The sequence below is a fragment of the Bos taurus genome, chromosome 8, assembly GCF_002263795.3.
Source record: "Bos taurus isolate L1 Dominette 01449 registration number 42190680 breed Hereford chromosome 8, ARS-UCD2.0, whole genome shotgun sequence".
Taxonomy (NCBI): domain Eukaryota; kingdom Metazoa; phylum Chordata; class Mammalia; order Artiodactyla; family Bovidae; genus Bos; species Bos taurus.
The window spans coordinates 235,439-261,224 of NC_037335.1; the positions used below are offsets into that span (position 1 = coordinate 235,439).

Here is a 25,786-nt window from a genome sequence, read left to right on the forward strand (position 1 = left end):
TTTACAATGGATGACTGCCACTTGGGAAGGCTTCCAGACTGCTTCTAACAGCTGAAGAATTTCTTTTCTGTTTTTAATCTCCTTCCCCCTGCTGTCAATAGTCCCCTTTCTTTATAAATGTCTCCATGAACATGTAAAGTAGCAAAGGCATACCTTGAATCAGTATTTTTGTTGACTCGTTTCCCTTCGGCATGCCTTAGTGCCTGGGCCGGTGCCCATAGTCAGCCCATTGTGCTGACCACCCTTGTGGCAAGGACTCAGCCTTCACTATCTTGTCAGTCGTTGCTATGGCAGAGCCTGCTTTGCACTGCCCATCTTGGATGAAACTGCTTCCATCAGTGAACAGTTCCAGTTCTGGGTTCTAGAGGGGAATGTCTGTCAAGTCCAGCTGGCTAAAGTAAATTTCATCTACGAACTCCTCATACTTTTGATCCCACTTCCGTAGGTTAAATGGTGGTGGGGTTCAGTGTCCACACAGTCTTGAGTTGGACCTGCGGGTTTTCGCAAAGCGGTCCTTGATAGTGAGTCATCCTGGAGTTGGTCAGCCAATTATGCCCCTGGCTGTTCATCAGGGCAGTAACAGCATGGGGAACCTTTACATTTATATTTTGTCCTAGATTAAGCTTATCTGCTTTTCTGACCAAAATCACAGTAGCAGCTAATGCCCAGAGGCCTGGTGGCCATCCCGTGGCCATTGGATCCAGTTGTTTGGATAGGAATGCAACTGTGCACTGCCATCGCCCAGCTGTTTGTGTGAGGACCCCCAGTGCAGTGGGATTTTTCTCATGTACAAAGAGGTTAAAGTCCCGTGTCACATCTGGCAGCCCTAATGCTGGAGCACTGGTCAAGAGTCTCTATCTCCTTAAAGGCCTTTCCCTGCTCAGGTCTCCACTCTAGGTGGTCCTTACCAGACCCACTGTGGCTTTAAATAAAGGCTTGGCAATTTCAGAGAAACCCGGTATCCAGATCCGGTAGAATCCTACAGCCCCAAGCAACTCGCAGACTTCTTTCTTGGTGCTCCACAGAGGTATTGAACAGATGGCTTGCTTCCTCTCATGTCCGAGGGCCTGATGCCCTTTTGAGATGACAAACCCCAAGTGCTTGACCACCTGTCTGCAGATCTGAGCCTTTTTCCATGACACCTTGTACCCTGTGGTGGAGAGTAGAGCCAGCTCCAGCAGTTTGGTGCCTCTCCAGCAGTCCCCTTGGGTGGGACTGGCTAGCAACAGGTTATCCACGTACTGGAGTAGGGTGCAGTTTAACGTTTCTCTGGGAAACGCAGCAAGGTCCACAGCCAGGGCTTCACCAAACAGGGTAGGTGAGTTTTTGAAGCCTTGTGGCAGTCAAGTCCAAGTCAGCTGTGTCTTTCTCCCAGTGTGTGGATCTTGCTATTCAAAGGCAAACAAGGGCAGCTGGAGGCAGAAGAATGAGTCCTTGAAATTGATGCATGTGAACCGGCTTGCTTGAGCAGGTAAGAGACTCAGGAGAGTGTAGGGATTTGGGACCACTGGTTGGACGGTGATCACTGAACTGTTGGTTGAGTTGAGGTCCTGGACAGGACCATAATCGTTCCCTCCAGACTTTTTGACTGGTAAGAGTGGAGTGTTCCAGGGAGACTGACATTCTATTAGGATCTCAGCATCTCGTAGGTGCTGGATGTGGTCAGAATTCCCAGGCGTGCCTCCCGTGGTACTGGATATGGTTTCTAACAGAAGTGGCTCCTGGCTTCAGGTCCACTACAATGGGGGCATGGTTTTTGGCTAAACTTGGGGGTCCCTTCTCTGCCCAGACATCAAGGAATTATTTAGCAGGCTGGGGGTGGGGGGGATTTATTTGTTCCCTCCCTGAGGAATAGACCTTCACTGCCGGAGTCCAGCTCCAGGAGCCAGGGAATCAGCCTGAAGGGATGAGCGGTGTTGGAGGGAAATGATGTAGCCTCTGACTCGAGGTATGGGACTACATGTTTATTTCAAGCATCAGGTCTTTTATACTTTTTCAAAAGCATTAGGTCAGAGGTTTGACATTTTCAGCTTCCCCTCACCCAGATTTATTATCTCCTTGTTGTCCTTCAAACAGAGTTCCTGCTTCAGCGATTCTTTCAGAATCGTGTTTACTTGTGATTACATTGTAACTCATGCTTATGTCTGGGCCGCATACCACATTCCTCTGTTTATTTCTTATCTTTTTAAATCCTGCTTGCCCCTAGTATCCTAAGCTCACTATCTCCTAAAAAGGCTTCTAACTATTCTTAATTATTCCTAAACCCTAAACTCAGCGAACTTCCTTTGCCATAAGCATTTCCCTCAAAAACAGGTCTCAGATAACAATGCTTCCCATGGCCTCAAGCTGCAGCCTATGTGCTTATCCTGGGACATTCTTTGTAAAAATTCTTGAACAAATGTCAATGGTTACTTTATAGATTATTTTCTGGGCACAACTGCGAAGGCTTTGTGCTTTCTCACACTTCTCTCAAGAACAATAAGCACCTTAACATTCCTTCCAGCCAACTCAACTGAAGAAAGGAAAGAACAAGTCAGGATCACAAAACTTAACTCCTTCATCCCGGGACCGTGCCTGCGGAATGAGGAGAGGGGGCTGGGGCCTTGCCTCCATTTTGTCAATAATGCCTAACATGGCTCCTGACACTTCATCTTCTCTGGGCACGAGCACGGCCATCATCAGAGCTGATTGGCTCCCCAGGGTGAGGCTCACAGGCTTCCTGGGGACAAGGGTGATTTGTGTCCCCACTTTGGTCAGTAAGTCTCTACCCAGCAGGTAATGGGCATTCCACTAAGTACAGAAATTCGTGAGTCACCAGATGGCTCCCTAGGTGACATGAACAGGCCTTGCAAAATGAGCGGGCTGCCCTGTCCCCTGTGGCCCCAACAATAATTGCTGTTCGGCCTGTGAGGGGAGCCACAGGTGCGGGTACCACGAAGTGTTCAGCTCCAGTATCCACCATAAAAGTCGATGATTGGACCCCTACTTTCATCGTGACCGTGGGCTCCCGGGGGCCCAGGATCAGGGAGCCCTGTCTTCCCTAGACTGATTCTGCTCCAGCCAGGTTGATAAGGTTTTGGACAGAGAGATTTCTTTGTTGGGTTGACTGAACTGCTTTGACCCTTTAGATGTCCCTCTGCGATGGGGGCACTCATCTCTCCAGTGTTGGGTCTCTTTGCAATGGGCGCACTCGTTGTAGCATAGTGGTGGTCACGTCTTAGTTTCCCCTTTCCATGAGTGAATGGTCTGTTTCACTGGATCTGAGCTCCTCAGTGCTGCTGCCAGCCGGGCTGCTTTCTGTTTCATTTTTTCATCTGTTTCTCGTTGGGCTTCATGGTCTTGGTTCACAAAGACTTTATTTGCTACCTCCAGGAGCTGTGTGGCATTTATCACAGTGAAGCTTTCCAGCTTTTGGAGCTTCCATTGGATGTCTGCACAGGATTGAGCCACAAAGGCAGCGTTAATCATCCACTGATTCTCGGCTGTCTCAGGGTCAAACGGGGTGTATGTCTGGAACACTTCACATAGTCTTTCATAGAAATTGGTGAGGATCTCATCCGCTTTTTGGATTATTGTTGTAATTTTGGACATATTGCTGGGGTTTTTGGCTCCCGCTCGAAGTCCATGTAGAAGGGTATCATGGTAGCAACTCAGGGTTTCTTGTCCTTCTCTGGTTTGAAATCCCAATTAGGTCTCATCTCTGGCATTGCTTCTGGTGCCCATTCTTCCACATCTAAGACCTCTGGGGGGCTTGTCCTCGGAGCCATTTTTGGGCTTCTGTCGAGATGCATCACCTTTCCTCCGTGGTGAAGAGAGACATAAGGGGCTGGTGACAGTCGTCTCATGTAGGCTGATGGGTGTGGAAAGTGTACTCTAGGAGGTCAGTCATAGCCTATGGTTTATCAGAGTATGCTGGGTTATGCTGTTTTCAGTTCAGGAGATCAGTAGTGCTGAATGGCTTGCAATAGAGGATGGAGCTACCAGGCTGGACTGAGCCATCCTTGTTCACTTGTTGAGGACCTTGAGTTTCTCGCAGTGGCATCTGATGGGTCGTGGCCAGCTGGTTAGATTGTTTGGCTGAGTAGAGCCACTTCCCTACTGGCTCAGGGCTGGAGTCTTGCTCATGAGGTGATGCAGGGGACACTGGCGGGTGGGGGTGTAGACTGTCTGGCAGTGAGTCTGGCGCTGGCTGTGCCAGAGCTTACAGAGTCAGGGTAACATATGGCAGGGGCAGTAGTGGGTCTTCCACTGGATCTCCCTGGAATATAGGGTTTTTTCCTTCTTTTTTTTCTGAGTGGTTATGCCACAAATACCCTACTCTGTCCCTGTCTGTTTATGCAAAATCTTACCCATGGGGGAAGGGTCTGTGCCATTAGAAGCCAAGACTCTATGTATGTAAACTAATCTGGATGTCCTGGAGTCCCAGCGACTACCTGGAGCACTGCTTGTACAGTGGGCAGGTAGAAAGTGCCCTCTGGCGGCCATCCAAAGTTAATGGATGACTAATGGAGCTCACATAAGTTACGAAGCTTTCTGGGGGTCATCCTGACTCCGTGATCTCCTACAAAGCCCTTCTTAAAGTTCTTTATCATGCAATCTAAAACTGTTGGCTTAGAGGAACTTCCCCCCATGTTGACAAATGTAATATACCTGGCAGGATTTTGAGGAAAACCTAATCTCTTAGATATCAGCTCAAGGAGTCAGTCCACAGAAGAATAATGGGTAACCAATAATTTCTCCCTCCCTGTGTATCCTGCCCTGAGTTGGTGGCACAAAGGTGGGTGCACCCTCAAAGGAGGAGACCATTCAGGTGCCCACTTGGCCGAGCATTCCCCAGGGGGAACTTAAGTGCCTCTTAGCATTGATGGATCAGTATAAACCCCTGACCCAGATCAGTCTCGCAGGGAGGGACTGGGTCCCCCAGAGGCAGACACCGCCTTGAGCCATATGAAGTTACCACGGAATCACAAGCTAAGGCCCACTCAGACTCCGTAGCCATGAAGGCCGTGAAGCCACACAATCAAGCCTGAAGCGCAAGTGAATCAGGCCACACACTCATTCACGTTCATTTTTTTCCACCTGGACACTCTCCCGAGGGAGATCTAAGACACCTCTTAGCATTGGCAGGTTGGTATAAACCCCCCACCCAGACCAGCCTCACTGGGAGGGGTCAATCCCTCAGAGACTGGCACCATCTTTCAGCCTTATGAGGTGGTCACGGAACCGCATGTTTTGGACCCTCTCAGGCTCCCTAGTTTGACGACTGTGGAGCTCACTTTTACTTCCTTCAATCAGCAATCATGTATACACAATCACTCACAGGTTATCATAATACCTCCCTTTTCCAGAGTCCCCAGGTCTCCCTATCTGATGCTCCCTTCCTGCGAGCTCTAAGGAGGTGATCAGTCTCTTCTACCCATTAGGGTAGGATTTCCTGCTTGGGGATGGGCCCTGAGGTCTTACCTTTTCCTGTGGCTGATCCTGGTGAGTCAATCAGGTCCTCCAATGACTCTGGTCAGGGCTCGGCCCTCCAGAATATCAGAACGCCAGTCCAAAAGAGAACCTGGAATACTGTCAGGTGGAGCGCCTCCTTGTTCATCTTGGGGCTCCTCTGCTGAGCCACCAGTCCTGCGGTTCAAAGGGGCCAGCGTGGTTGGAATCTCGCTGGGGCCTCCAGAAATATTTCAGGAACCAGTACTCAAGAAACCAAGCACCACACTTAGAGAGTTGGAGAACTCAGGTTTATTATGCCAGTGGGCCCAGAGGAGTTAACACTCCAAGCTCTGAGCCCCAAACAAAGGGATTACAGAGGTTTTATACACAGACAGGCATGATTAAGTGGGTTTATGGGTTGGGGGCTAGGGCGATTGCAAAGATTAGGACAAGGGTGAGTGAGATAAGCTCCAATTTCCAGTATCATGAGTCCCCACTTTCTGAGACCTACATGATCCAGACTTGGCAAGGAGCAAGCTGAGTTACAGAGGTAGAAGGAGAAGGAGGTAAAATTTTAACTCTTCCTCTTCACTGAAAGAGACCTCAGTCAATGGACTTTGTTGTTGTTGTTGTTTTGTTGACTCTTTGTGACCCTATGGACTGTAGCCCACCAGGCTCCTTAATCCATGGATTTCCCAGGCAAGAATACTGGAGTGGGTTGTCATTTCCATCTCCAGGGGATCTTCCCGACCAGAGATCAAACCTGTGTCTCCTGCAAGTCTCCTGCATTTCAGGCAGATTCTTAACTACTGAGCCACCAGGGAAGTCAAGTTAATGGATACACTATAGCAAATCAAACAAAAATCTTTTTACTACTGATTTACATCTTATATTGTTAGTGTTTCAAGTAGGTTTTCTACAACCCTAAAGATTTTTGTTTGATTTGCTATAGTGTATCCATTGACTTAGCTTCCCTGGTGGCTCAGTAATAAGGAGAAAGACATAAATTCTTCAAAGTGTTTGTCTTCATTCAAAGAGGCATCGAATGCTGGACACTAAAAAATATTTTCACAATCTGAAAGTAGAGTGTTATTTTAATTGGTGGAAATGTTTAGGACTCTGAAACTGGGAGATAGCACCTCAGTAACTCTGAGAAAACTGCTCAAATGAGGCAGGTCGGAAAGTCCGGCTGTATACAGGTTTGCAAAAAAGGAAGCAGGCAGTCTGAACATCAAAGATCAGGTATCAAGTTAAGGAATGTAGCATTCTATGTATTGGAAGAGGCAAGCCTCTGGGCTCACTGAATTCACTCCTTTCATGTGCACCTCAGCTATCTGGGGTCAATCCTGTTTCCTTGTTCACCTTGTTTCTTGCATTCCCCCTGCTCCTCTGAATCACCATGGGAGAGGGGGTGTCAGCATCCACTGGATTGCAGTTTGGGCAGCTTTCAATCACATTTGGAGGCCAGAAATCGCCGATGGCTGTGACATTTGTTGTTTACTGATATTCAGGAGATATTTTCATTACACTGCTCAAACATCTAATAAAAAATATCCTGGCTATATTTGTACTCAAAATTTTTGGAGATTTTGTCTGTTACATTAGCTCTTTAGCCAAGCCACTTTGCTTTTGAAACTTGGATTGGCATCTGCAAAGTAGGATGTAATATCTCACAAGGTCCTTTCCAGCCAGTAATCATAACAATAGCATCTACAGAATCACAACCATTAGTGTTACCTGGTCTCTGTACATCAGCATTTTATCCAAAGAGGATCTGAGACTTTGAGTAATTGTTTCAGTGGAAAAAAAAAAAGATGAAATAAGTTTTTTGTTTCCTCTACTGAGAATAATGAAGATAAAGAGAACAGTGAGCAGGCCTGAACATTCTTACTTTTCTTACTTTAACTGATCCTAACTCTGCATGCCTATAAGTAAGTTTGCTTTTCTGCCCCCTAACTGCAGGAGCTACATTTTGCACCTATTATCCTTTGACTGTATGCTAAATACAAACTGTATCTGGTGCTCATCTTTATAGCACACTTTTCCCCTTGTAGTTCTTCTTTCTTACATATCAAAAAGAAGGCCACAGAGCCACAAATTGTCAGACTTGATTACTGGGTTACTGAAACCAGCCTATGACTGATTTTGAAACAAAGCAAGAGGAAGAAAACAAGCTCCTTACACCTTTGTTCCTCATCACTGACTCCTGACTGCAAGCCCTGATCTTACATAAGACTCTATAGCGCTTATGTTGGAGAAGGCAATGGCACCCCACTCCAGTACTCTTCCCTGGAAAATCCCATTGATGGAGGAGCCTGGCAGGCTGCAGTCCACGGGCTCGCTAAGAGTCAGACATGACTGAGCGACTTCACTTTAACTTTCATGCACTGGAGAAGGAAATGGCAACCCATTCCAGTGTTCTTGCCTGGAGAATCCCAGAGATGGGGGAGCCTCGTGGGCTGCCATCTATGGGGTCTCACACAGTCAGACGTGACTGAAGCAACTTAGCGATAGCATAGAGCTCATGAGGTGAGGGCACAGTTCTTGAGGCATGAGCCTACTGTGTTCCCCTCTCCACTGGCTGAGCATTAAAGCCATTTTTCTATTTCCTCCAAACTCTATCTCTATATTTTTTATTCGGTTTCGGTGGGCAAAGAAAGCCAAGCTTTTGGCCAGCAAAGTAATCAGTTCACATTCAACGTGTTGGTACCATCAAGTAGCTCTGAGCTGGAACAGGGAACTGTATGTCCTCCCAATAATCCCACAGACCAGGTGGGATTCAGATTCTGCTTCAGATTCTGAATAGGAACAAAATATGGTTAGTTATAGTTATGGTTAGTTACAGTTCCCATTCCAGGATTTCAGAATCGGGAGATATTTCCATATTAGAACGATCAAATCAGCGAATCTGAAGGGAAACCAATCCTAAATATTCATTGGAAGGACTGATGCTGAACCTCCAATACTTTGGCCACCTGATGGGAAGAACTGACTCATTGGAAAAGACCCTGATGCTGGGAAAGTTTGAAAGCAGGAGAACGGGGCGACAGAGGATGAGACGGTTGGATAGCATCACCAACTGTATGGACACGAGTTTGAGCAAGCTCTAGGAGTTGGTAACGGACAGGGAAGCCTGGCTGTGCTGTCCATAGGGGTCGCAAAGAGTCGGACACGACTTGGCTACTGAACTGAACTGTGAACGTGCCCATCCACATAACTGTTGGCGGCATCAGAAAAAATTAGTTCGGCGGTTTGGCTTCCAAACCAAGGCCAAAAGTGCATGTCACTAACAACAACGCACCGACACTCTCACTTAGCCACACCAGCTCAGGAAGAAAATACGATTGGAGGCCTTAGGAGATGACGCATTTCCTGCGCGCTGCGGAATCCGGAAGCCAAGGAGGTTCGGAAGCGTGGAGGCGGGGCCTGAGGTGGGCGGGCGCCGCTGAGGCTTCCGGCGCTGGCGCTGAGCTTCTGGCGTGAGCTGAGATCCGGGGCGAGGCCTCCTTCCCCGCGGCAGCCTGTGGGGAAGCGGGGGCGGGGCGGGGCGGGCGCTCGGCCTTCTGACTACCCAGGCCGGCCGAGGAAGAGGTGGGCAGCTACCTGAGTTGTGTTCGGTTCGGCGGCTGTGGTTGCGGCCACTGCAGTCGCGCTCTTGCTGCCTCCGCATCCCTCACAACCCACGGCCTCGCCGCTGGCCTGCCGCTTGACCTACGGCCGTTTTGGGCCGCAGAGCCCATGAGAGCGCGGGACCCGCCGCCGCTTTTGCAGCTGAGCTGTAATCCAGGGGCGCCCGGAGCCGACGGAGGCATGACCGCAGCATGAACGCGGAACCTCCTGAGGAGAAAGCAGCGTCGGAAGCGGAGGCAGGAGCCATGCCAGAGAAGCGCGCGGGCTCCCGGGCCGCGGGCGGCAACTCGGTGAGCGTGGGCTTGGAGGCCGGACGCATCGCTCAGCCCGAAACCCGGAGTCAGGGGATGTCGGGCCGTGTAGCGGCCGGAGTCCAGGGCCGTCCAGTGCGGGACTGGGATCTGGTTCCCTTGGGGATGAGACATTGACCGTCGGCTCGGCGCGGGGGCTCTGGCTCTCGGAAAGCTTTTCCTTTTCCGACTCAGCCAGCCGACTTCACTGCTAGGCTTTCCTAGCGTTGCTCACCGCTAGATTAAAATTTAGGCGACTTGGTTGTTTCAGAAGACGCCCGATGTGGGATTGTGAATATAAGTAATTTGATTTTTTCAGAGTTCTCCATACACGTGACAGCGGGTACTGCTTTCATGGTGCATTTCTGGCTTGAGCCAACTTAGAAGATGTGCGAAGAGCATTCAGAACCTGCCTTGGGCCCTGGATCCTGGACCCGGAAGGTGGCGTGGAGGCTGGGCAGCTCCTTCCTGTTCCTTCTTGGTTCTCTAGGCTGTCGCTGCAGTGTTTGGTGAGCAGGATTCAGAGGGAGCTGCCTATCCCAGGGCCCAGCTGAGGAGTTTATTCAGGCCAATCTCTTTAACAGTTTCACGTGAGATTCAGATGACTTCTGAAACACTGGTTTTATTGGCCTGGGTTGGCAGAACAGGCTATGTTCGTGGCGTTTATATGTCTGACGGTGGAACTCTAAGCATAGAGTGTCATTTCTTAAAATATTTTTTTGGAGTTTGTTTTAGACAGGAGACATAGAAATGGTACAATGAATACAAACTAATGCCAACGAGACTTCCAAAGAAAAATAGAAACTTTAGAAAAATTAAATTATATGCAATCGGCTTCGGATTTAATTTGCTTTTAAAGAATGCTAAATGATGTTGAAGACCCCCTTCTGCCCAAATGACTTTTTATTTTTGGAAAAACAAAAACCTTTAAGGGTTCCTCATTTCAAAGATAAGATTTCTGGAAAGTGGGAAGGTTTTTTGGTAGGAGGGAAATTCTGTAGAATTGGCTTTTTCTCGTTTTGTTTTTAATTACATAAAAAGTAGATTTGTTTTCCTGCCGCTTAAAGGAGACCAAATTGCCAGCTCCTCCTCCTGTCTTTCAATCAGTAGACCATAATTACTGACCATTGGCCAAGATACTAACCTTGGAGGTAGCCTCCTTCATCCTTTTCCATCTTTTCATATAATACAGTAATAAGTCTATCTAAGTTTACCAGGTGAAGATTTTAGGTTTGTTTGTTTGTTTATCCTTTCTGCATTCCTGTGGTTCAGTTCCTCAGCATTTTTGAGCTGGATTTTGACTTTGATATTGTTGCTTTACCATCAGGTTGCTCTCCACCTTATTGATTAGTGGAATCAAGAATGTAAATATGATCATTACTGATGTCAAATATTTTCATTGGCTTTCCTTGGCTTATTGTATTAAAAAAAAAAAAAAAAAAACCTGACAACTTGACACATTATAGCATAATGATTAGATGAGCATGCTTGGAATTTCCCTTTCCACCTTTTACTACCTATATAACTTATGGCAAGTTATACAACCTTTCTCAATATTTTGGACATAAATGATTGGTCAGAATGTATAAGTGATCCCTGACTGATAAAGTGTTCAGTTCTCTCCCATGTACTAATCTATACAGGAACTAGACCCCAACCTAAAAATTAAAATTGGTAAGTTTATGTGCTTAGAGCAGAAACTTTTGAGAGATGTGTATTCAATGAAACTGATAGGAGTCTTGTTGCTAATTAGGAATAAATAGATTCCTGTCCAGTCTTCCCTTGTCTCTGAGGGTGCATCTAGTCAGTATTGATAAATTGCAGCGAATACTGACAATGAGTTTTGGTGCTTGCTCTGTTCAGTGAGACCAGTAGAATGGGCAGGTAACAGAGTTCAGCCAGTGGCACATTTTGTAATGTGTGTGGCCTGGGAAAGAAGTGAATGCCTTTAATATGCTCATGTCATATGCCAGTACCCCCAAATCATACGTCTTTCCTGCTTGTAGTTTCTTTCTAGTGTTGCTAACAGGTGCTACATTCTTTGCCTCCACCGCTCCCCCCCCCACCACGCCCCCAGTTGTTTAGCAACTAAACAAGAAGAATTGATTTATTTTGATGTGTTGGAATTTCCTTATACCTTGATTGTGTAAGAGTGCATTCATCATTTCAGGTTCTTAGATGTTACTAATAATCACAAGCAAGACTGCACATGTCCAGGGATTTGGTTGAACCGTTTTCTATCTTGTTTGGCAAAGAGATGTGTTGACCTGAATAATAGAAGGGAATCATCTATTTATTCTAAAAGATCATTGCATTCTAGAAAAGGGAGGTGTGTGTAACAAATAAGTTCTTGTTTTAGTGTCCTTTCTTTGCTCTGTCTCTCCCTAGCTGTATGTGTATGTGACACCTTGAAATATTGTGTCAGAATTATTTGCATTATCATTGAAAGCGTATTGCCTATTACCAGGTAAAGAGAAATTCCTTTTGGAGTCATTTACCTCTGAGCATCTAATGAGAATTAAAGATTTTCTGCAAAGAAAATACAACTGAATTTAGCATACGGTATTTCACAATGTTCATGAACTACATAGACGCAACCTTTATGTCCACTGACAGATGAATGGATATAGAAATTGTATGTATGCATGATGGAATATTACTCAACTATAAAAAAGAACACATTTGAGTCAGTCCTAATGACGTGAAGGAACCTAGAGCCTATTGTGCAGAGTGAAGTAAGTCAGAAAGAGAAAGAAATATTGTATATTAACGCATGTGTATGGAATCTAGAAAGATGGTACTGATGAACCTACTTGCAGAGCAGCAGTGGAGATGCAGACATAGAGAGCAGACTGGTGAACACAGTGGGAGAAGGAGAGGGTGGGATGAATTGAGAGAGTGGTATGGAAACACGTATACCACCATATGTAAAATAGATAGCCAGTGGGAATTCGCTATGTGACACAGAGAGCTCAGCCCAGTGCTCTGTGACAACCTAGAGGGGTGGGAGATGGGAGGGAGGGAACAGATGTATGCCTGTGGCTGATTGATGTTAATGTACCAGCACAATGCTGCTGCTGCTGCTAAGTTGCTTCAGTTGTGTCCGACTCTGTGCGACCCCATAGACGGAAGCCCACCAGGCTCCTCTGTCCCTGGGATTCTCCAGGCAAGAACACTGGAGTGGGTTGCCATTTCCTTCTCCAATGCATGAAAGTGAAAAGTGAAAGGGAAGTCGCTCAGTCATGTCCGACTCTTAGCGACCCCATGGACTACAGCCTACCAGGCTCCTCCATCCATGGGATTTTCCAAGCAAGAGTACTGGAGTGGGGTGCCATTGCCTTATTATAAAGCAATTATTCTCTAATTAAACCTTTAAAAAAAAAGCCAGTACTAGGATACCAGTTAAGATCCCTGATGGATGGCTTCTCAGGATCAGTGCCATTCTGGTTACATTTGATGTCTATTTAGTTGATTTTCCTCAGATTGTTTCAGAGAGGGCCCCTGTACAGACTAATTTTGATTTACAGGAACAAAAATGTCATATGGGAAAAATGGAAATAATATCAAAGAGCAGTTTGTTAACAAAACAAACAAACAAAAAGGCTGAAATCACTAGATATGTTTTGTTTGTAAAAAATTAAAAAGGGGACTTCCCTGGTGGTCCAGTGGTTAAGACTCCTCACTTCCACTGTAGGGGAGCACTGGTTTGATCCTTAATCAGGGAACTAGGATCCTGTATCCCACATGCTGAGTGGTATAGACAAAAAAAAAAAAGTGAAAGAGGTCCTATGGACATTTTAGGGGAAATTTATTTTAAAATCAGCTTTTGGTTCTTAACACTATTAGGAATCAGTATGTCATTTCAGTAATAAAACAGTACTGGGACTGGAAAATCCTATGGACGGAGGAGCCTGGTAGGCTGCAGTCCATGGGGTCGCTAAGAGTCAGACACAACTGAGCGACTTCACTTTCACTTTTCACTTTCATGCATTGGAGGAGGAAATGGCAACCCACTCCAGTGTTCTTGCCTGGAAAATCCCATGGACGGAGGAGCCTGGTGGGCTTCCGTCTATGGGGTCGCACAGAGTTGGACACGACTGAAGCGACTTAGCAGCAGGGACAGTAGTGCAACCAAACTCTGTTAAATAAATGGTAGCAGAAAAAAGATTAAAAGCATTCGTTAATGGGTAGTTGATCTATTGCAATTTATGAGTAACTGCATCATGCTTTCATATCAGAGACATTTATGTTTCATATTTAGAATTATGCAGATATCTAGACAGCTTTCTGTTATTAAGCCTCGTCTTTATCAGAACACAGACTTATAGTTGTTTTATTGTTCTTGGACCTGATAAAGGCAGGATTTTTCAGAATTTGCTTCTTTGGGTATCTAAGCATCCTTTCCCTCTGTTTATCTTACCAGATTAAGTCTTTGAAGACAGGGACTACAGATGTGTATCTTTTACTCTAAATATTTAGGCCATCATCAGTAAATGTATTAGAGAAGTAAATCAGTCAAGTTTAAACCAGCAATTATGATTATCAGTGAAATTAACTTGTTGCTGTTATATGATGTTTTGATTGACCTTATAAAACAAATTGGAGAGTTCTGTTTTATTCTCTAAAGAGTTTGTGTAAGATTGATAATACGTTTACAGAACTTTGTAGTTCTTCACTTTTTTGGGCTAACGTAGTTTTACAACAATTCAGATTTTCTGTTTGATTTTTTATTTTTTTCTGTCAGTTTTAGTAAGTTGTATTTTGCTAGGAACTTGTCTGTTTCATCTAAAATTTCAGATTAATTGGCATAAAGTTGTTCCTAACAGCCTCTTAGGCTCTTTTTAATTACTGTTGGATCTTTAGTCTTTTTTTTTTATTGCTGATATTGGTAATTTTTACCTTTAAAATACATTAATTCTCTGATGTCTTCTGGATAGTCACAAGTTTTTCAAATGGCAATAATTTCATGTCTTAGTCCTGTATTTCTGTATTATATGAATTAGACTATTGAGGAAAACATTCAGTAGTGATGATAAAAGTGTACAACCTCCACTTAACAGGAGTATATATATTTTTCCACTGTCATGTATGGATATGAGAGTCGGACCATAAAGAAGGCTGAACACCGAAGAATTGATGCTTTAGATCTGTGGTGTTGGGGAAGACACTTGAGAGTCCCTTGAAGTGAAAGGAGATTAAATCAGTCAGTCCTAAAGATGCTGAAGCTCCAGTACTTTGGCCACCTGATGCAAAGAGCCAACTCATTAGAAAAGACCCTGATGCTGGGAAAGATTGTAGGCAAGATGAGAAAGGGGTGACATAGGACGAGATGGTTGGATGGCATCACTGGCTCAATAGACATGAGTTTGAACAAGCTCTGGGAGATGGTGAAGGACAGGGCAGCCTGGTGTGCTGCAGTCCATGGGCTCACAAAGAGTTGAACATGACTGCATGACTGAACAACAACAACAAAGTGTTCAATTGTATGGATATATCACAGTGTGGTTTTTCGTTCATCCCTTGGTAAACATTTCATTTATCACCAGTTTGGGGCAGTTACAGATAAAACTGCAATGAGCAGTCATCAACCAATCTTTGTATGAACTATACCTTATTTTCTTTTAAGTAAATATCATACTTAGGAGTAGAATGGCTAGAACATATGGTAGGTGTATTGTTTAACATTTTAAGGAACTGCCAAACTACTTTTAAATTCTAAATTTTTAATTTAAAATTTTCTATTGCCACCAGCCCTGTGAGAGTTCATTTGCATCCTCATCAACCCTTGGTCAGTCAATTTTCATACTTCTGTTAGATCTGTAGTAGTGTCTTCCTGTGTTTTTATTTTGCATCTCTCTATGGCTAATTTTATTCAGCATCTTTCCTAAGCTTACTTGCCATCTGTATATCCTCTTGGTGAGGTGTCTATTCACCTCTTATGCCTTTTTATTTATTGTTTTTGTGTTATTATCTTATAATTGAGATATAAGATAATATTTATTTTTTTTTATTTATTTGGGTTACAAGTCTTTTATCAGATACATGTTTGCAAATATTCTGAGCAGATATTTTAATTTTGATGAAGTTTTAATTTTATCAGTATGTTCTTTTAAGGATTGTTTTTGTTTTCATATCTAAGAAATCCTAACTCAATATCACAATTATTTCCTTTTATATTTTTAAAATCTTTTTAGATTTTACAGTTAGTTTTATGACCCTTTTTGAGTTTATTTTTATATGGTGCAAAGTATGGATGGGAGTTCTTTTTTTGTATATGGCAATGAATTGTTTTATCATCTGTTGAAAAGACTTATTCATTGAATTGCCTTTGTACCGTTGTCAAAATTCAGTTTTCCCATATGTGTGTCAGTCTGTTCTGGATTCTCTATTTTGTTAATTGATTTGTTTATCTTTACATCAATACCATTCAATCTCTATTACTGGAGATTCATAATAAGATTTGAAACAAGTCGAGTTTGTCCTACATCCTTGTTCTTCTCTTTTAAAATGATTTTGGCTATTCTGTTGTCATGTCCAACTCTTTGAGACCCCACGGACTGCAGCATGCCAGGCTTGTCTGTCCTTCACTGTCTCCCAAAGTTTGCTCAAACTCATGTCCATTGAGTTGATGATGCCATCTAACTATCTCATCCTCTGTTGCCTCCTTGTCCTCCTGCCCTCAATATTTCCCAGCATCAGGGTCTTTTCTAATGATCAGGCTCTTTGAATCAGGTAGTCAAAGTATTGGAGCTTCAGCATCAGTCCTTCCAGTGAATATTCAGGGTTGATTTCCTTTCAATTCAGTTCAGTCACTCAGTCGTGTCCGACTCTTTGCGACCCCATCAATCGCAGCACGCCAGGACTCCCTGTCCATCACCAACTCCCGGAGTTCACTCAGACTCATGTCCATCGAGTCGGTGATGCCATCCAGCCATCTCATCCTCTGTCGTCCCCTTCTCCTCCTGCCCCCAATCCCTCCCAGCATCAGAGTCTTTTCCAATGAGTCAACTTTTCGCATGAGGTGGCCAAAGTACTGGAGTGTCAGCTTTAGCATCATTCCTTCCAAAGAAATCCCAGGGCTGATCTCCTTCAGAATGGACTGGTTGGATCTCCTTGCAGTCCAAGGGACTCTCAAGAGTCTTCTCCAACACCACAGTTTAAAAGCATCAATTCTTCGGCACTCAGCCTTCTTCACAGTCCAACTCTCACATCCATACACGACCACAGGAAAAACCATAGCCTTGACTAGACCAAACTTTGTTGGCAAAGTAGTGTCTCTGCTTTTGAATATGCTATCTAGATTGGTCATAACTTTCCTTCCAAGGAGTAAGCGTCTTTTAATTTCATGGCCGCAGTCACCCTCTGCTGTGATTTTGAAGCCCAAAAAAATAAAGTTTGACGCTGTTTCCACTGTTTGCCCATCTATTTCCCATGAAGTGATGGGACCAGATGCCATGATCTTCGTTTTCTGAATGTTGAGCTTTAAGCCAACTTTTTCACTCTCCACTTTCACTTTCATCAAGAGGCTTTTTAATTCCTCTTCACTTTCTGCCATAAGGGTGGTGTCATCTGCATATCTGAGGTTATTGACATTTCTCCCAGCAATCTTGAGTCCAGCTTGTGCTTCTTCCAGCCCAGCGTTTCTCATGATGTACTCTGCATATAAGTTAAATAAGCAGGGTGACAATATACAGCCTTGACGTACTCCTTTTCCTATTTGGAACCAGTCTGTTGTTCCATGTCCAGTTCTAACTGTTGCTTCCTGACCTGCATATAGATTTCTCAAAAGGCAGATCAGGTGGTCTGGTATTCCCATCTCTTTCAGAATTTTCCACAGTTTATTGTGATCCACACAGTCAAAGGCTTTGGCATAGTCAATAAAGCAGAAATAGATGTTTTTCTGGAACTCTCTTGCTTTTTCCATGATCCAGTGGATGTTGGCAATTTGGTCTCTGGTTCCTCTGCCTTTTCTAAAACCAGCTTGAACATCAGGAAGTTCACAGTTCACATATTGCTGACTAATTTGGTCTCCTTGCTGTCCAAGAGTCTGTCAAAGTCTTCTAAAGCACCGCAGTTCGAAAGTACCAATTCTTTGGAGCTCAGCCTTCTTGATGGTCCAACTCTCACATTCTTACATGACTACTGGAAAAACCGTAGCTTTGACTGTGTGGCCCTATGTCAACAAAGTGATGTCTCTGCTTTTTAACATGCTGTCGAGATTTGTCATAGCTTTTCTTCCAAGGAGCAAGTGTCTTTTAATTTCATGGCTGCTATTCTGAGTCCTTTGTGTTTTAGAATTACAAAATCAGCTTGTCAGTTTCTACAAAAAAGTCAGCTGATATTTTCATTGGGATTATGGCAGTCCAGAAAATCAGTTTAGAAGGAGTTGAAAAAGTATAGATCCATAAACAGGGTATCTCTCCATTTATTTTATATCTTTAATTTCTCAGCTGTGCTTTATAATTTTTAATAGTTCTTTTGTGTCACTTGTCACACTCATACCTTACGTGTAATGTAAACGTACGATGAAAGTGAAGTATAAGTCACTCAGTTGTGTCCGACTCTTTGTGACCCTTTGTGACTCTTTGTGACTATACAGTCCATGGAATTTTCCAGGCCAGAATACTGGAGTGGGTAGCTGGTCCGTTTTCCAGGGGATCTTCCCAACCCAGGGATCAAACCCAGGTCTCCCACATTGCAGGTGGATTCTTTTCTAGCTGAGCCACCAGCGGAGCCCAGATGTACTATAAATGTAAATTACTAAGAAATTTAAAGTTCCCAATTGTTTATTGTGAACCAATGTATACAATTGATTTAAAAATTTTTTTAGTTGTGATATGTGACAAAATTTACAATTCAGTTATTTGGACAGTACAGTTAAAACTGTCAAGTTTAATTATTTTTAACTGTACAATTCAGTAGTGTTAAGTATATTCATATTGTAGTGCAACCAATCTCCAGAACTTTTTCATCTTCTAAAACTGAAACTATATCTGTTAAATAGCACCTTCCCATTTACCACAACTCCTGCTAACCACCGTTCTGCCTTAAGTTTCGAAGTATTGACTAGATACTTCATAAGTGGAATCACATACATTGTCATTTTGTGACTAGTTTATATCCCTTAGTATAATGCCCTCAAGACATGTTGTCTTTAAGATTGTTGAAGGCATGTGTGGCATGTATAAGGATTTCCTTCAAGACTGAATAATTCCATTTTCTGTATATGTAATGGAAGAAGTTTTGTTCTTCCATTTATCTGTTGATGAACATGACATTGCTTCTGTTTTTTGGCAATTGTGAACATATTTTTGTTTCAGATAGTGGCCATCCTGATTTGTGTGAGGTGATACCTCATTTTGATTATGTAGTTTCCTAATGATTAGCATGTTGGACATGTGTTTTTGTTTGTTTGTTTTTTAAATTATGGGGTGTTTCTTTTCTTTTTTTTAGATTTTTTACTGTGATGTGGACCGTTTTTACAATCTATATTGAATTTGTTACAATATTACTTCTGATTTATGTTTTGACTACAAGGCATGTGGAATCTAGCTCCCTGACCATGGATCAAACCTGCCCCTCTGCATTGGAAGGTGAGATCCCAACCACTGGACCACCAGGGAAGTCTCAAGAATCTTCTCATATGTGTGTTGGCCATTTGTATATTTTCTTTGGAGAACTGTATAGTCAAGTCCTTTGCCTCCTTTTAAATTGGGTTATTTGGGTTAACTCTTACCAGATGCACACTTTACAAATGTTTTCTCTATAGGTTGTCTTTCACTGTGTTGATCTTGTCCACTGATGTACAAGTTTTAAATTTTTATAAAGTCCAGTTTTATCTGTTTTTACTTTTGTTTTGTGTGTTTTTTGGTACCATATCCAAAAAAAATCATTGTCAAATCTAGTATCATGAAGCTTTTCTTCTGTGTTGTCTTCTGAGAGTTTTAGAGTTTTAGGTCTTATGTTTAGGTGTTTTTTTTTTCTTTCCTGATTATCTTAAACTACTAATTTATTTCTCTCCATAGGTCTTCAGTTCATTTTAAAAGTTTGTAATTTTAATGAAGCCCAATATCTGTTGTTTCTTTTGTTGCTTGTCATTTTGGAGTCGTGTCTAAGAATCCATTCCTAAATCCAAGATTTACCTCTGTTTTCTAGGAGTTTTATGGTTTTAGCTTAGGTCATTCATCTATTTTGTGTTAATTTTTGTATGTGGTGTGAGGTAGGGGTCCACCTTCATTCTTTATATGTGGAAATTGAATTGTCTTAAGCACAGTTAGTTGGAGAGACTGTTCTTTGCTCATTGAATGGATTTGACACTGTTTTTTGGCAACAGTCAATTGGATGTGCAGCTGCTAAGTTGCTTCAGTCGTGTCCTACTCTGCGACACCATAGACGGCAGCCTACCAGGCTCCCGTGTCCCTGGGATTCTCCAGGCAAGAACTCTGGAGTGGGTTGCCATTTCCTTCTCCAACGTGTGAAAGTGGAAAGTGAAAGTGAAGTTGCTCAGTCGTGTCCAACTCTTAGTGACCCCATGGACTGCAGCCTACCAGGCTCCTCCATCCATGGGATTTTCCAGGCAAGAGTACTGGAGTGGAGTGCCATTGCCTTCTCCACAATTGGACATAGATACAGGAATTTCTTTGTGGACTCTCAGTTTTATTCAGTTGGTATGTATGATAGCCTCCTTCTTGCTTCTATATTGACAAGTTCCGATATACTATGATCTTTGAGTTTGGGGTTATGCGTGGGACAACCTTATATTTTTTCCAGTTGGCAGCAGATGACCTGATTGACAAAAGTCAGATGTCCTCATTCATCTGAACTTTTCAAGCCATGTTGGGAAAGCAGTTGAAGGGGTTGGTGAAAATAATCTTTCACCTAGGTACACACTGTCTAGGGCAGACTTCTTAGTTCTGGGAAAGAAATGGGTGAGTAAATAAAGGTCTATGCTTTACTTTGCCTGAGAAACTGTCTACCTTTGACTTCTATTATCCCTTAACTGAAGTTGTTGTAGTCCAGGCTACCTGCTTTATATATGTCCTGATTCTATTTGTGGAGAAAGAAAGGCAGTATAAGTAATACAAATGGTTAGTAGCATGTACTCTGGAGGTATGTGACTCTCCAGATGTAATACCAGCTTTGGCACTTATTAATCACGTGAATTGGGAAATTCCTTAAATTCTGTGCGTCTGAGTTTTGTCATCTATAAAATGGGGACAATTCCTATCTCAAAAGATTATAGTTAGAATAAAATGATAGTTATGTGCTTTTATCAAGGTGTCTGTTGCTCTAAAAGGATAATTTTTGCCTGTTTATATCTCAGGACCTTTTGTAATAGACTGTCCCTGACCTGTGTTCCTGTCCTTCATAGTGTTTATTTCCATTTTAAATTGTACATTACATGAAGTGGGAGCAGGGATAGTTTCTTCTATTGCTACTATTATTCTAAGAATCTAGCTGACATATAGCAGAACTCAGCAAATATGTGTTGAATGAATTGATCTCTTGGAGTGATTGATGTTTTTCTTTTGGCTGTGCTGCTTGGCTTATGGGATCTTAGTTCCCCAAACTGACTAAGGGCAATAAAAGTGCCAGGTCCTGGACTGATAGGGAACACCCTGGAGTTGAATATTTTTATTGTTAAAGAATGCTGGTGGAGGTGGGTGGGAGGGAGGCTCAAGAGGGAGGGGATATATGTATATTTAATAACTGATACACATTGTACAGCAGAAGCCAACACAACATTGTAAAGCAATTATCCTCTAATTAAAACTAAATATTTTCAAATAAAAAAAAAATAGAATCCTGATAGAAGTAGAATATTTACAAAAGCAGTTCTTGGGATCTTGATTTGCTTTAAGTTGGGTGGCATTTGGTAAATTAAGTTGGAGAATTTGATGAGGAAAAAGTTATTTTATATATATCTTATGTATTCTTGATCTTACCAACTGTGTCATTTATTCAGCTATTTAATGTAGAACTGAGAAAATTTTTATAATTTCTGTGGAAATTATTTCAGCTGAAGAAATAGGCAGTAAAACTGCTTTTCCAACTTGCATTTCAATATTTAATAATGTTAGGAGAAAGAAAAGCACACTTTTAGGTAATAGTCATTTACTTGTTTTTTAAAACCATTTGTGTTCTTCTCCTTGTGTTTGTATTTTAAAAGCTTTCTAATAAAAAAATTATTTTTGATGGGGCATTTTACTAACCAGGTAGGTACAAATGATATAGGCAAAAAGCATATGTAAAAATTATTAAAATATTGAAGGCTCATAGTGAAACATTTTTCACATACGTCTTTTATAGTGATGCAGAGATGGCTGACTGAATCTTATGGCAGTAATTTCCAACTCTGGAGTACCAACTTTTAATTAGAATATATTTGTTCAGAAGTATAATAGAGACGATAGTTTATATAGTTACAGACTTGGTTCAATCTCAAATATTTTCATTTTTAACAGGTTAAGTGTGCATGATGCAATAATGTATTTGATAAAGGGATTTATTATTGTACATAAGTCCAGGAACAGTGTGCTTAGCTTAGCAGTTTAATATCACCTCTTGGTGTGCCTCGAAGGCTCACTGCATTCACAGACTTTGCTTTTTTCAGTATGTTGACTTCTGGTCTTTAGGATCAACCCATTGTGGTTTCAAGATGGCTAACTGCTCAAGTAACATGTCCTTACACAGTAATGCCCCTAAACTGGGTGGGAAGAGGTATTTCACTGTGGTTTTGATTTGCATTTCTCTGATGGCTAATGAGTTGAGCATCTTTTCATGTGCTTATTGACCACTTGTTTGTCTTCTTTTGCCCATTTTTAAATTGGGTTGTCATTTTATTAGTGAGCTCTAAGAGCTCTTTATATATTATTATATCAGATCCTTTATCACAGGGATCCCCAACCTTCCAAGATCTAATAATGCCTAATGGATCTGGGGTGGAGCTGATACAATATTAATAGCAATAAAGTACACAATAAATGTAATGGTGCTTGAATCATCCCAAGATCAACCCCACCCCCCACACCATGGAAAAACTGTCTGGTCCCTGGTGCCAGAAAGGCTGAGTACTGCTGCCTTATCAGATACGAGTTTTGCAAATATTTACTTCCATTCCATTTTCATTTTATAGAGCACAAGTTTTAATTTTGCTTCAAATTTTTTTCTTCTAGTTTTATTGAGATATAATTGATACACAGCATCTGTAAGTTTAAGGTGTACAGCATAATGACTTGACTTATATATATATATATATCATGAAATGGTTATCACAATAAACTTAATGAGCATCCATCATCTCATGGATGCAAAGTTAAAGACAAAAATTTTTTTGTGTGATGAAACTCTTAGGACTTACTATCTTAATTTTCATACAGTGGTGTTCATTATATGTATCATATTGTATGTTATATTCCTAGTACTTATAACTGGAAATTCATACCTTTTGACTTCCTTATGCAATCCCTCCCCCCAATCTCTGGTAACCACAGATTGGCTCTCTTTTTCTATGAGTTTGTTTCTTTGTTTTTGAAGTAAAACTGACCTGGAACACTGTGGGAAGATCCCTTGTAGAAGGGAATGACCACCCACTTAAGTATTCTTGCCTGGAGAATCCCATGGTCAGAGGAGCCTGGCAGGCTACAGTCCATGGAGTTGTAGAGTCGGAATGACTGAGTGACTAACGCTTTCTTTCTGTATTTAAGTTGCTGATCTCTTAAGTTTAAATACATCTTAGCAACACTGCATTTTTATTCCTGTTACCCTACAGTTACTGTTTTTGACATTCTATTTTACATCTTTTTGTTTTCTATATCCCTTATCTGCTTATCATAGATAGATGATTTTGCTAATTATTGCTAGCCGATTTTGCTAATTATCCCTGCTGGCTTTATACATGGCTTATTTATTAGCTGCTTTGTGTTTATCTTTACAGATGAGACTTTTCATTTTACATTTTCTTGTTTCTAGTTGTGGCCTTTGTTTTCTAGCTTAGAGAAGTCCCTTTTAACACTCTTGTAAAGTTGATTTGGTGGTGTTGAACAAGCTTTTGCTTGTCTGTAAAACTTTTGATCTTGCCATCAAATCTGAATGAAATTCTTTGTAGGTCTTTTTCCTTTCATCATTTTAAATATTGTGCCACTCCCTTCTCATCTGCTTAGTTTAGGCTGAGACATCAGCTGATAGCCTTATGGTAGTTCACTTGTACTTAACTTGTAGCTTTCAGTATTCTCTCTTTATTTTTGCCATTTTAATTACTACTTATCTTGGTGTGGTCCTCTTTGGGTTGACCATGTTTCAGATGTCCGTGATTCCTGGACTGTTTGGGATGTCTCTTTCCTTTCCCCAGTCAAGGAAATGTTCAGCTATTGTTTCTTCAAGTAAGTTTTTTCTTTTCTCCTTCTGGGCCCCTGTAATACTTGTATTATAGTATGCTTGATGTTGTCCTAAAGGTCTTTTACATTGTGCTCCTTTTTTTCTGTTCTTCCTTTTTTCAGTTGTGCTTTAGTTTTTTCTACTAAGCTTTCAGCTTGCTGATCCGTTCCTCTGTACCATTCTCTCTCGTTCATTCCTTCTAGTGGATTTTTCATTTCATGCATTGTATTCTTCATCTCAGGTTGGCTCTTCTTTATATTTACTTGCTATTATATATGCATAAAAGTTTAACTCTTTGTTAAACACAAATTTTTTATTTTAATGGAGTCCACCATAACTTTTTCTTGCATGGATGGTGATGATAATATTGTGTATACAAGCTTATCATGAAACTAAGGGACCTAATTTTGGAGTCTGTGATCTATTTTGAATTACTTTTTTTAAAAAATTAATACTATATATATACATAACGTGTTGAATGTTTTTAAATGTATGGTTCAGTGACATTTGAATACATTAGAATTGTTATGCAACCATTACTATTGTCCATCTCCAGAACTTTTCATTATCCCAAACTGAACTCAGTCAGTACCCATTAAACTATTAACTCCCCATTTCCCTGTCCTCCCAGCCCCTGGCAACCACTGTCTACTTTCTGTCTTTATGAATCTGACTACTTTAGGTACCTAGTATAAATAGAATCATACAGCATCTGTCCTTTTATGACTGGCTTATTTCACTTAGCATAATCTCTTCAAGGTTTATCCATGTTGTAACATATCAGAGTTTCCTGTCTTTGTTGCTGAAAAATATTCCATTACATTCATATAGCATATTTTGTTCATACATTAATACACCAGTGGACACTTGGGTGGCTTCTACCTTTTGGTTGTTGTGAATAATGCTACTACGAATGTAGATGTAAATACCTCTTTAAGACCCTGCATTCAGTTCTTTTGCATATAGAAAGTAGAATACTGGATCTATTTTAAATTTTATTAGGAACCCCATACTGTTTTTCACAATGGCCGTAGCATATTACATTCTCACTAATAGTGCACCAGGGTTCCAATTTCTCTGTATCTTTGTCAGCACTTGTTATTTTCTGGTTTTAATTTTTGTTTTTCACTCTTAGACATCCTAATAAACACAAAGTAATATCACATTTTTCTTTTGGTTTTCATTCCCTAATGATTAGTGATATTGAGCACCCCTTCATGTATTTATTTCTTCTTGCCCAATTTTTGATTTGTGTGTGTGTGTGTGTGATATGCTCTGGATATTAATCTTTTATCTGATATGTGATTTGCAGATTCTCCTATGAGTTGTCTTTTCCTTCTGTTAATAATGTCCTTTGATACAAGGACATTAAATACAAAAGGTTTGTATTTTTTTTTTTTTTGAGTATAATTATTTTTATTTAGAGTTGTAGGTAAGGCTATCAACATATGGATTTCTTGTATTACTTTTTAAAAAAATTTTAATTGGACAATACTTATCTTACAGCATTGTGATGGTTTTTGCCATACATGAATCAGCCATAGGCACACATATGTTCCCTCCCCTGAACCCCCTACTTCCCACCTTCCTCCCCATGCTGTCCCTCCACATTGTCACAGAGCAGCAGAGAGGTTTGTGTTTTGATCAAGTTCAGTGTATCTATTTTTTTCTTTTTCTCTCGGTGTTACTATCCAATAAATCATTGCCAAGTCCAGTGTCATGAAGCTTTTGTTTTATGTTGTCATCTAAGTTTTATAGTTTTAGCTCCTATGTTCAAGGCATTGATCCATTTTGAGTTTGTTTTTTGCACATGAGAAAGTGAAAGTGAAAGTCACTCAGTCATGTCCAACCCTTTGGAATTCTCCAGGCCAGAATACTGGAGTGGATAGCCTTTCCCTTTTCCAGGGGAATCTTCCTAAAGCAGGGATTGAACCCTGGTCTCCCGCATTGTGGGCAGATTCTTTACCAGCTGAGCCACCAGGGGAGCCCTTTCTATACATGATGTAAAGTAAAAAGGTCTCCTTTGTTCTTGTGCATGTGAATATCCCACTTCCCTA

The 25,786-nt window shown here is 41.7% G+C and overlaps 1 protein-coding gene across 5 annotated transcripts in view; it reads left to right on the forward strand.

Annotated features, from left to right (window-relative positions):
• Positions 1–8,998: 8,998 nt before the first annotated feature.
• The window catches only part of MFSD14B (major facilitator superfamily domain containing 14B), a 130,436-nt gene continuing 113,648 nt past the window's right edge, over positions 8,999–25,786 (forward strand). For 3 of the 5 annotated variants that reach the window (XM_024995591.2, XM_024995588.2, XM_024995592.2), the window contains exon 1: positions 8,999–9,353. In XM_024995591.2, coding sequence (XP_024851359.1) covers positions 9,255–9,353 — 99 coding nt within the window. In that variant the 5' untranslated portion in view covers positions 8,999–9,254. Of the gene's footprint in view, positions 9,354–18,806; positions 18,947–25,786 lie in introns of those variants that run through there. The other 2 variants (NM_001083662.2, XM_059889015.1) reach the window with 2 other exon arrangements.